General features: G+C 41.0%; 1 protein-coding gene across 2 annotated transcripts; it reads left to right on the forward strand.

The window, feature by feature from the left end:
- The first annotated feature begins 20 nt into the window (after nt 1-20).
- Nucleotides 21-4,033, forward strand: ARMCX1 (armadillo repeat containing X-linked 1). Of its 2 annotated transcripts, none has more exons than XM_077776432.1 (3): nt 21-122; nt 412-482; nt 2,119-4,033. In XM_077776432.1, the coding sequence occupies exon 3, from the start codon at nt 2,257-2,259 to the stop codon at nt 3,631-3,633; it is 1,377 nt and encodes a 458-aa protein (XP_077632558.1). In that variant the 5' UTR covers nt 21-122; nt 412-482; nt 2,119-2,256; the 3' UTR covers nt 3,634-4,033. The 2 variants fall into 2 exon arrangements, with proteins under 2 accessions (XP_077632558.1, XP_077632559.1); XM_077776433.1 differs by having other exon boundaries at nt 415-482.
- Nucleotides 4,034-10,409: the final 6,376 nt, after the last annotated feature.

Here is a 10,409-nt window from a genome sequence, read left to right on the forward strand (position 1 = left end):
GTTTGCCGACGTCCTTCTAATCCTGGTCCTGGGTTGTCCGGTTACCAGCTCCCTATTGCCTTAAGGGCGGTCGGGCCGGTAGCCTGGGAAGGAGGAGGAAGTAATTCCCTGGATCCCAGCAGGTCTGTGTGTGGATGGGAGCAGCCTGGGGGGAAACCTGCGGTGTGGGTAGCGGAGGGTGGAGACAAACCCGGCTTTCTCAACACCCTTGCACTGTCCCTGGCCCTTCCAAGAACAGAAATGGTGGGCTTTGGGGGCCGGATCCCAGGCCAGGAGGGAGGAAATTTGAAAACTTTGGCATCAAGGGCCTTGAATCGGGAAGGGCAGATATTAAGATTCTAGTCCTGTGTGCATCCATCTACCAAGCCAGAATCTTGAGGCTGTGCGTCCGTCATTCCCCATGTCTTTCAGTAGGGCGCTGTATACCACCCAGAGCAACATCCAGAGCAAAAGAATAAAGAATCTGCTCCGAATCCCTGCAGGTCAGTGTAAAGGTGGGATCGCCCCGCGGCCCCAGGAAGGGTGGGGGATGGTTGAGGTCCTTGCCTTAACTTGGGCCCATTTCTGACTCCAGCTACCTTCTTGTTATTTTATGTAGGAAAAGGGATGTGACGGCGCCTACAGGGAAAATGGCTGTCGTTGGGGGTTGAAGTGCATTGGGGAGGGGGATCTTTTGCTCCTCTGCTTTTCCATACACCCTTGCCCGCCTCCTCCTTTTTCAGTTGTTCGAAAGGGGTGTGCTTTTTTTGCTGGGAAAATGGCCGACCGCTTAGGGTGGATGCTGTGGGAGTGGGTGAGTGGACACTGGGCTTAAAGAGGGCTGATGTCAGTGGAGTCCTACTCCACTGTAGGGGTAAAGGATTAGAGACCAAAACATGAAATCCATTTGACAACCAGGGTCCTGAATTTGGAAAAGCTGGTATTGAGACTCTCTGAAGTGCTGTTCTGTCCACCAGCCATCTGCCTCTGCCGTGTGGCTTGTCTGTCTGTGGACACACTTTAGGGCCAATTTAACCGTAGAAACAGGAAGAAGAGGACAATTGTTCAGAAAAAGTAGGTCAAAGTGAGGGTGGTGGCAATATTTGGGACTCCAGGGGTGGAGAACTGTGGAGACTGCAAACCCCAGTGGCCTCATACCTCCTCCACACACTCCCTCCTTTCCTCCTCTTTATACCATTTTGGAGCTTTCAAAACGAAGTGCTCTGCAGGTATTAGAAAAAGAAGGAAGTGGCTGGGGGGGGTGTCATGGGAATCCTGAAGTGGGGGTGGAGAAGATCTTGCTNTCAGTCCCAGAGTTCTCAGTCCTTAGGTTTGGTGGGGGAGACAGAAACTGAGATGAGAGAGGAAGGAAATTGCTCCAGACCAGTGGAAGTTGGTATAATGGGTGAAGGGAGGAGTGTCCTGGAACCTTGGAGATGCGGGGGATGCGAGGGAAGGGCAAGCTCCAAAACTTTGTTCATTTTGTGTCTGTTCATATTCCAGACAATCTCTTCACCACCATTTGATTTGTTACAGGGAAAGGGCTGTGAGGTCAACTTTGAAGGAAGCAACTTACCCGGGTGGGGTGAGGATGAGTGGAGGCTTGAAAGAGATAAAGGAGATGGGGAAGGGAGATAATAAATTTCAAAGCTACACCCCTGTGAGGAGTGGAGGGTGATGTTGGGCTACACAGAGCAAGGGCCAGAGATTCAGGAAAGGGATGTGTGTCCCTTCCAGGGTGAGGTCCTTCTGCCCCTTGATCATTCAGCATCCTCCTCCCCACCTGTTTGTATGCACGTTTACAGGACACAGTGGACTTCCAGGCAAGGAGGAGAAGGAAGAAAGTGCCTAAACATGTGTGGGTGAATGTGGGGGCACTAATACACCCAGGACATCTGGGGTAGGGGAGGTAGGGAAATAATTAGGTACCTTAAATTTAACATCATGGAGTGGGAGGTTGGAGAATCTGGACGTGGGGAAATTTTTCAAAATTACCTCCCACACAGAGGAAAGGAATCAGTAGTCCAACCCTGATTCACTGTCATGTCCCCATATGTTTGTCGGTCTGTAGTTCAGTCTGTCTGCATGCAAAGGCACAAAAAGGGGGACTGACGCTTTAAATCTTTCCTTCATTCCTAGGTTCCACTGTATCTGTAGCTGCAGCAGGGCTTGCCAGCTATAGCTGAAGACTCCACCCCCAACATAGGAGCACCTCTCTAGGCCAGAGCAATCTGACTCCACCCTGGTTAAGAATTCGGTTCACACATTGTCCCCAGAATGGGCCGTACTCGGGAAGCCGGCTGCGTGGCCGCTGGTGTGGTGATTGGGGCTGGCGCCTGCTACTGTGTATATAGACTGACCTGGGGAAGAGATGATAATGAGAAAATCTGGGACGATGATGATGAAGACGACAAGGAGGAATCTAGTGATATTGTGGAGACTAGGGTTGAAATTGGGAAAGGAGCTAAACCTAATGCTGTGGTGGACGCTGGAGCTAGGCTTCAGAGTGATTCAAAGGTGAAGTCTGAGATGGCTGTGGTACTTGAGAGTGGTTCAGATGTAAAAGCAGAGGTCCACTTGGGGCCCCAGAGTGGAGGTGGCCTAGAGGCCAAGGCCAAAGCCCTTTTCAGCACCCTGAAAGAACAGGCAAGTGCAAAGGCAGGCAGAGGAGCCAGGTTGGGTACCATCTCTGGGAACAGGACCCTTGCACCCAGTTTACCCTGCCCAGGAGGCAGGGGTGGAGGCTGCCACCCCACCAGGAGTGGCTCTAAGGCTGGGAGTAGGGCAAGTGGAAAAACCAAAGGAAGAACCCGAGGTAAGAGCACCAGGACTCCAGCTACAGCATGGCCTGTTCGCAGAGGCAAGTTCAACTTTCCCTATAAAATTGATGATATTCTGGGTGGTCCAGACCTTCAAAAGGTTCTTAACATCCTGGAAAGGTCAAATGATCCTTTTATTCAAGAAATAGCCTTGGTCACTCTGGGTAACAATGCAGCGTATTCTTTTAACCAAAATGCCATTCGTGAGTTGGGTGGTCTTCCAATTATTGCAAAACTGATAAAAACGAAAGATCCTATTATTAGGGAAAAAGCTTACAATGCCCTTAATAACTTGAGTGTAAATGCTGAAAATCAGGGAAAGATTAAGACCTATATCAGTCAAGTGTGTGATGATACCATGATCTGTCGCTTGGACTCAGCTGTGCAGATGGCCGGACTAAGACTGTTAACCAACATGACTGTAACTAATCATTACCAGCATTTGCTTTCCTATTCTTTTCCAGACTTTTTTGCATTGTTATTCCTGGGAAATTACTTCACCAAGATTCAGATTATGAAACTAATTATAAACTTTACTGAAAATCCAGCCATGACAAGAGAGCTCGTCAGTTGTAAAGTACCATCAGAATTGATTTCCCTCTTTAATAAAGAGTGGGACAGAGAGATTCTTCTTAATATCCTTACTCTATTTGAGAATATAAATGACAACATAAAGAGTGAAGGGCTTGCATCATCTAAGAAAGAATTCAGCAGAAGTTCACTTTTTTTCTTATTCAAAGAATCTGGAGTGTGTGTTAAGAAAATCAAGGCATTAGCAAATCACAATGATCTGGTGGTGAAAGTAAAAGTCCTAAAAGTATTGACCAAACTTTAATTGGGTGTATGTCCCCAAACAATATCGAGATAATTTTTTAGTTTGCATTTGGGAACAATTCATTTTGTAAATTCTTTGTTTGCCACTGTGCTTATATGACAAAGAGATCCTTTCAGCTGCTATTTTGGAATAATGAATATCAAGGATCATCAAGAGTGATGCTATTTGTGGTGGTTGGTTTTAGGCTGGACCATTTTAAGAATGCCAAATGAATACTAGAGCTTGTATAAAGAAAGCATTTATTGATTCCATCTTGCTACCTAGGTTGAGATGTTTTTTACTCTTTCCTCTACCTAAATTTACAACAAACTAATCATAAATAAGCTACACTTTTGTATTGGTTTATATTTGTTAATCTTAGACTTGTGTTTCATCAATAAAGTTGTGTGTTTTAACCAGAAAAAAATTATTCTGTTCCTTGAGTTTATAATTTTGAAAGGCAAGATATATTGAGACAAAATTATACTAACAAAACCACGAGCCTGTGAACATGGCCAGACTCTTCCCATCAGTGCAGAAACTTCTGTAGGCAGTGGTGCTCAGGGAAAATTTTACAGAGAAGGGGGACACTTAAGTAAGCTGAGCTTGAAGGATAGGATAAAAATGGGGATTTTTCGAGAACGACTGATGACTTGGGAGACAACTTTTGTGTTCTGTTAAATATTGTCATAGCACAAAGTAGCACTACTGTATTCACTGATGATAAATAAAATAGAATTCGTTCCCCCATAGTTTGGTATCTCTGAAGTGATGATGCATCTTACAGTTGATGGCATCTTAGCATTGTGCCATACTTTTAATTAGAAGTTTTTATTCCCTTTTGTAGCGGTACATACAATAATGATGCATCTACTAATCAAAGGCATCTTAGATCAGTGAAATTCTAGTCAATGAGAAAAATGTAAAAATGTATTTAATACATAAAAGATGTATTTGCTCCATAATAAGTACATCATTTTGTACTGATAGAGGTTCTGCAGTAGTTTAAGTTAGGAAACTGGCAGAGGGCTGAGGGGGATTCATCAGATTCCCCTTACAGAAGAATGTTTAAATCAAGGGAAATGGGTGCTGTTGCATCACTACCACATTCATATTGCAGATTGTGATTTAGAGCCAAAAAAGCAACATTATCAATCATATTAATGTTAATTTAATTTTCTTAATTTTGTGGTTTGATTTAGTTTTATTTTGTGAGATTTTTTTGTTTTAAACTTTTNTTGATAAAATATGCCACTTTGGCATAAGAATTATTTTGAGCTAAAAGCATTTGAAAAAATAGGTATAGGAAGGGAGAAGATAAAAATCTTATGTGAAAATTATCTTCCCTATACCAGGAGGAAAGACATTCTTATCATCAGAAGGAGTTAAGGCTGAGAGATTTCTGTACAAACAGATCTTGCGAAAATAAATTTTATCTTCCTTTAATCTCCCCATATTTTGGCTACTTTTACACAATTCCATCATTTCCTTCAACCTACTATATAAGCACTTGGATTTTGCCACTTGTTTGGATCTTCATTTCCTTATGAGGGTTCCTATGTCATGTAGAACTTATACTAAATAAATTTGTTTGATTTTCTCATTATAATAATTTCAGACAAAACTAGAAACCTTTGTTTTCTCTCTTTTTAAGGATAATATTACTCAAATTTGATCAGCAATGCATTTATCTACAAGACGTATATTATAGAGGAAAAAAGTGGGTGGTACCTAATATTTGGCAGACACTGTTTGGCATTTTATATAGTTGCCACCCCCTCCACTTAAGCTATTCAACAATCTTGTCAAGTAAATATTATTATATTTTTATTGCAGAATAAATGAGACTTGGAGAATATAGGTAAGTTTCCCAAGATCACTCCATCAGTAAGAGGTAGTGTTGGTGGCCTTCCAAACTTGAGCATTTTGTTGCTTTAAATTTTTCAATGTTTATTTATTTTTGAGAGGGAGGGAGGGACAGAGAGAGAGAGAGAGAGAGAGAGAGAGAGTGAATGTGAAAAAGGCTCCAGGCTCTGAGCTGTCAGCACAGAGCCTGATGAGGGACTTGAACCCACAAACTGTGAGATCATGACCTGAGCCAAAGATGGACATTCAACCACCTGAGCCTCCCAGGTGTCCCAGCAATTGGCTGCTTTAAAATCAGTTTCTTTGGAAACAAATGTCTGTATAATGCCTCCATAGATACTTGATACAAAACTCCCCTTGATGAAGACAGAGATGGAGATGATATGCCTTATGTCAAGTCCATAACTTTATAGATAATCACACAGCAAAGTGTAGAAGAAAGAGTAAAGTCTTAGGTGTTGCCAATAGGTGAGGTTCAGATGATAAAGAGAGAAAATATTTATCTTGGTGCTCTTATGTGTCAGGTGGGATGAGTAGTTTGAGTATTGAGCAAATAATAATGACTTTTGATAGTTCAAGTTGAGGTACTGAGTGATTTTATAAAATTAGGTGATACTATAATAGACTTTCAGAGCCTGATTTAAAATCATTCTAATTTTTTCCTAAAAAATATTCATTGGAGATACTTGAGAAAACGGAGGCAATGAGAACACACTTGTTTTCTGACCCAGATGTGTAGTTTGGATATCCAAAAAAAATTCACATCAAGCCATGTTGAATTTGGGGTGCTGAGTGACTTTTATTACTTAACCTCATTTGAAATGTGGGTAAAAATGAGGTTAAGTAATAAAAAGCCACCATGTGGCAGGGGCACAGGCCTGACTAGCATCCATCTGCTCTGGCAGATTTCTTCTCCTTCCTTCTCATTCTTTCCCCTCTCCCTTCCTCCTACTTCTATCTTTATTTCCTCCTTCTGGAAGATCACTGGCTGTATATATAGTCTCTGTGTTTCTGTGACCATATAGTTTCCAGGACACCAGGTCACGCAACAGTGGGCATTTAATACAAAATAATAATTGTCATTGCTGTGGTAATGTGGCAACCTAGGGTGAGTGGATGCCAAAAATTTTCTGGAACTCTTGTTGAAGGAGAAGCTAGTCTTAGCGTGGCACAGCCCTATGTGTAGTGCATTACTTTTGCTGTCCCACACCTGGTATTATTTGGAACCCAATTGCCCGGACTTTGGGAAGTGCTGTGTGAGACAGATGTGTGACAGCCTGGTCCAGGCAGGCCACATAGCCAGCCAAGCCACATGTTGATGTCCCGATGCTTTCACATTGGAGGTTGCCACTCTCAATCATTTTGGGAAGGGTACAGCTCTAGCATTGAGGCCGTGATTGTGGCAGATCATGGGGCTAGGGAGGAGGCAGTGTTCTCTCTTTAGAGATGATGGCAGCTCCTGGGAAACTGAGGAAATTAGGAACTCGGAGAATATTTTGGTTTTGTTCTCATCTAATGATTTGAGTAATTTAAGTGGGTCTGTCCTTGTCAAATATGCCCAAAGGTAATTTTATAAAAATGAAGTATAGTTCTCTTATAATTGTCACCCCAAGCATAATATTTCAAGGCTCAGAAGAGTGGTTTTCTTTTTTCAAATTCATGTTTTACTTGTCTTGTCTCAGTAAACATCCCAAGTGTAGGTTTAACAAATTGATGTGGTTCAGGCAAACTGTGCTTATGCTTCTGTTTGGTTAATTTCTCTGCTAAGTTCACCCTGTGGCGTGGACTTTGACAAATGGAGACTACTCAAGAGAGCTAACAGATAAATTATTTTCTATCCCTTCCACTTAGACTGTTCTTAGATGCAGTAATTTTATGTGCCCTTACTTAAGACATGTGATGTAAATAATCAGCCGTGTTTTGTTGAATAGTTCTGTCCAGATGGGTAACTTACTTCCTTGTATTTGCTTTCCCTCTTTCCTTGTTTCAGTTCCCTTTTCTCCTCACACTTTTTTCCTTGTATTATACATCTCAAGGTAAACTTTTGCCCCAAGCCCTGTTTTCTAGTCTTGAGCTAAGAAACTACCCAAACTATTAATTCTGTTTTTAAGAAAATGGGTTTTGTAATATAAGATATTACTACAGTAGCTCAGTGCACCAGGCCTCAAAAGTAGGAAGCAAAAAAAAATGTTTCTACTTAGGAAGAAAATTAACATTTTGAGATAACCAAAAACCTTCCACAAGGCATTCTGTCAGAAAAAGGTAAGTGTTGAGAATAGACACCTACTTCACAATACACACAACTGTATATAACAGAAATATTTAAAAGGAAAGCATTGAATTATGTTTATAAAATTTTTGATGGGAACAAGAGTCTATTTTTAAAACCCATAGGTAGGAAAAACTTTCCTCAGTGTGATCAAATATCTAGAAGCCATAAAGGGAAAATATGAAGGATTTGATCACCTATATGGGGGAAAAGCAGGAGCAACACTAAATGAATTAGATATACCTACTTTGACAGCACCAGCATCTAGCTAGGTCAGCTTGTCTTCATTCACTGAGCACTAAATAATCATCTGATGATAATTTGGTTTCTGATGTAGATTGATCTTAGGGAGAGAATGCTTTGAGCAGCAGACACTAAGAATCTGGTTTACTTGGTAACTTTTTTCTTATTGTAACATAAATCATCATTCCTTTATTTTCAAAAGGAAATGCTACCCCACTTAGTAATATGTTATGCCTTCTGCAAACTTAGAAATGCTCAATAAACAGGGGGCTCTATGCCTAAGCAAAGATCCTGTATTATTATAAATGGTCAACAGGGCTAGAAAGTTACACTAAGCCCAATCTCAATGGTGGACTGAATTATATGTTTATGAACCTGTAAAGATAAAGTTACCCATCCAGTAAGGCTTCCTGCTCTCCCCACCTCCCTTCTCCTTCCACCCAGGCCTATCCCCAAACACACACATTGTCCAAACCATTAGCACAAGGTCTGAAGGAGACCAAATGGACAGGGCCAAGCATGAAAGCATATCATTCTGAAAAATAAATATCTATTATCCTGCTTAATATCACACTTCAGGGCAGAGCTGACTAGGGGCCATTATCCCAGTTTTCTATACCTTAGGATGGCAGCGAGATAGTTCTGGTTTAAAGGGAAGGAAGAGCCACAATTCATAGAAGAAAAAAAAAACCCTTTGGCTTGGGATGTGATGTAAAATGAATGTAGAAAGACAGCATTGAAAATGGTCATCATCATTCTTAGAAAAGCAATTATCATCCCTCCTTATCAGGGAAATACAAATCAAAACCACACTGGGATACTACCTCACGCCAGTCAGAGTGGCTAAAATGAGNCTCCTCAGGAGCAGCTCATTTGATTGTTGGATCATATGGTCCTCATCCTGGGAAAAGCAGGAAACTGATGGCAACAGAAATAGTTTGAATTCTTGGCACACTTCCAGGGTTATTTTCCAGTCCCTCAGTAAATCACTTTCTCCCACAGCTAAACAGTTCCAAGGATGGGATCTCTTAGTATTACTTTTTACAACTGGGTGTGAATCTACATCTCAAAATAAAGCATCTAATTTAAAACAATATAACTTACTCTAAGGATTTGGCTCTGCTAATCTATTCATTTTGTAAGACACTGAAAAGCTGGAAAACACACACAGCCTTCTGTGCTGCGGGCTTGCTCTACAGTGTCTTCGTCAAAACACAGTGAACTTCCATAACTTTGGTTGTAGGTATGACTGGATAACATCTGTAAACGGACTTTAAAAAGCAAGCTGCCAGGGCGCCTGGGTATCTCAATCAGGTAAGTGTGTCCAGCTTCGGCTCAGGTCCTGATCTCACGGTCTGTGGGTTCGGGCCCCATGTCAGGCTGTGTGCTGACAGCTAGCTCAGAGCCTGGAGCCTGCTTCGGATTCTGGGTCTCCCTCCCTCTCTGCCCCTCCCCTGCTCACACTCTGTCTCTCTCTCAAAAATAAACATTAAAAAAATTTTTTTAAAGCAAAAAAAAAAAAGCAATTATCAAAGAACTTATCTAGTCTTCATTTGTCAAAGTTCACCCTTTGGAGCATTAACACTACTGTGTTTCCATGTGTGTAGTTTGGCTAGTTAGTACAGCAATAATCTTTTCTTGTTATGTGACATTATGTTAAGTCATTTCTAAAGCTGTGGCTTGAACAATGGAAATGNTATTTCTTCTGGATTTGAAGTAAGGCAGTTGGCAGAGCCCAGGAATGGCGAGGGGAGACAATTGGGCCAAGTGGAACTTAGATGTTACATACATTGAATTGGGAAATGTGATACTAATAATTGCATTATGAGTTCATTGTGAAGGATGCTAAAGCATCATGAGGTTAGATATAAAAATTCTACAATTGATGGAAAGTAGTCTGGACCAAAAAATCTGAGTCAGTAAGTGAAGTACTCATAATGCCTCCCATATCAGGATATATGACCATAAATGAGTTAATCAGTGCATTTAAGTGTTTTAAAATCTGCTGCCTAATTCTGTTGTCCAAGTTATTACACATTGTCATCTTGCCTTGCAACCAAGGATAGGACATTGATGTTTTAGGAACACAAAACATGCTATTAGATCTTGAAGATGTGAGCAGTACTAATCAAGACATTTTTGCTAGCATCTGCAAAGGAGAGTGACACCCTGTTTGACAAAGTGGGTAAAATGCATTTTTGCACTTTTTAACTTTTTAAAAGTTTTTAGAAAAACATGAAGAAATAAGATAAAGATAAAATGAAATAAGTGTTAAGAGGGAAATTGAGACTGAGACAATTGTTTGAGTTCTTACTGTGGCAATTGATTGATTTGTTATAGTATATTATTTCTTTGCCATACTTCTGGATTGCATTTATTATTATTATATTTAGAATTTTCACATATACATCAGTGGAGA

The sequence above is a fragment of the Crocuta crocuta genome, unplaced genomic scaffold, assembly GCF_008692635.1.
Source record: "Crocuta crocuta isolate KB4526 unplaced genomic scaffold, BGI_CrCroc_1.0 scaffold1529, whole genome shotgun sequence".
Lineage (NCBI taxonomy): Eukaryota > Metazoa > Chordata > Mammalia > Carnivora > Hyaenidae > Crocuta > Crocuta crocuta.

Bases quoted from the DNA above. Each gene is read 5' to 3' on its own strand.
- ARMCX1 (XM_077776432.1), top strand. From the start codon at position 2,257: ATGGGCCGTACTCGGGAAGCCGGCTGCGTGGCCGCTGGTGTGGTGATT.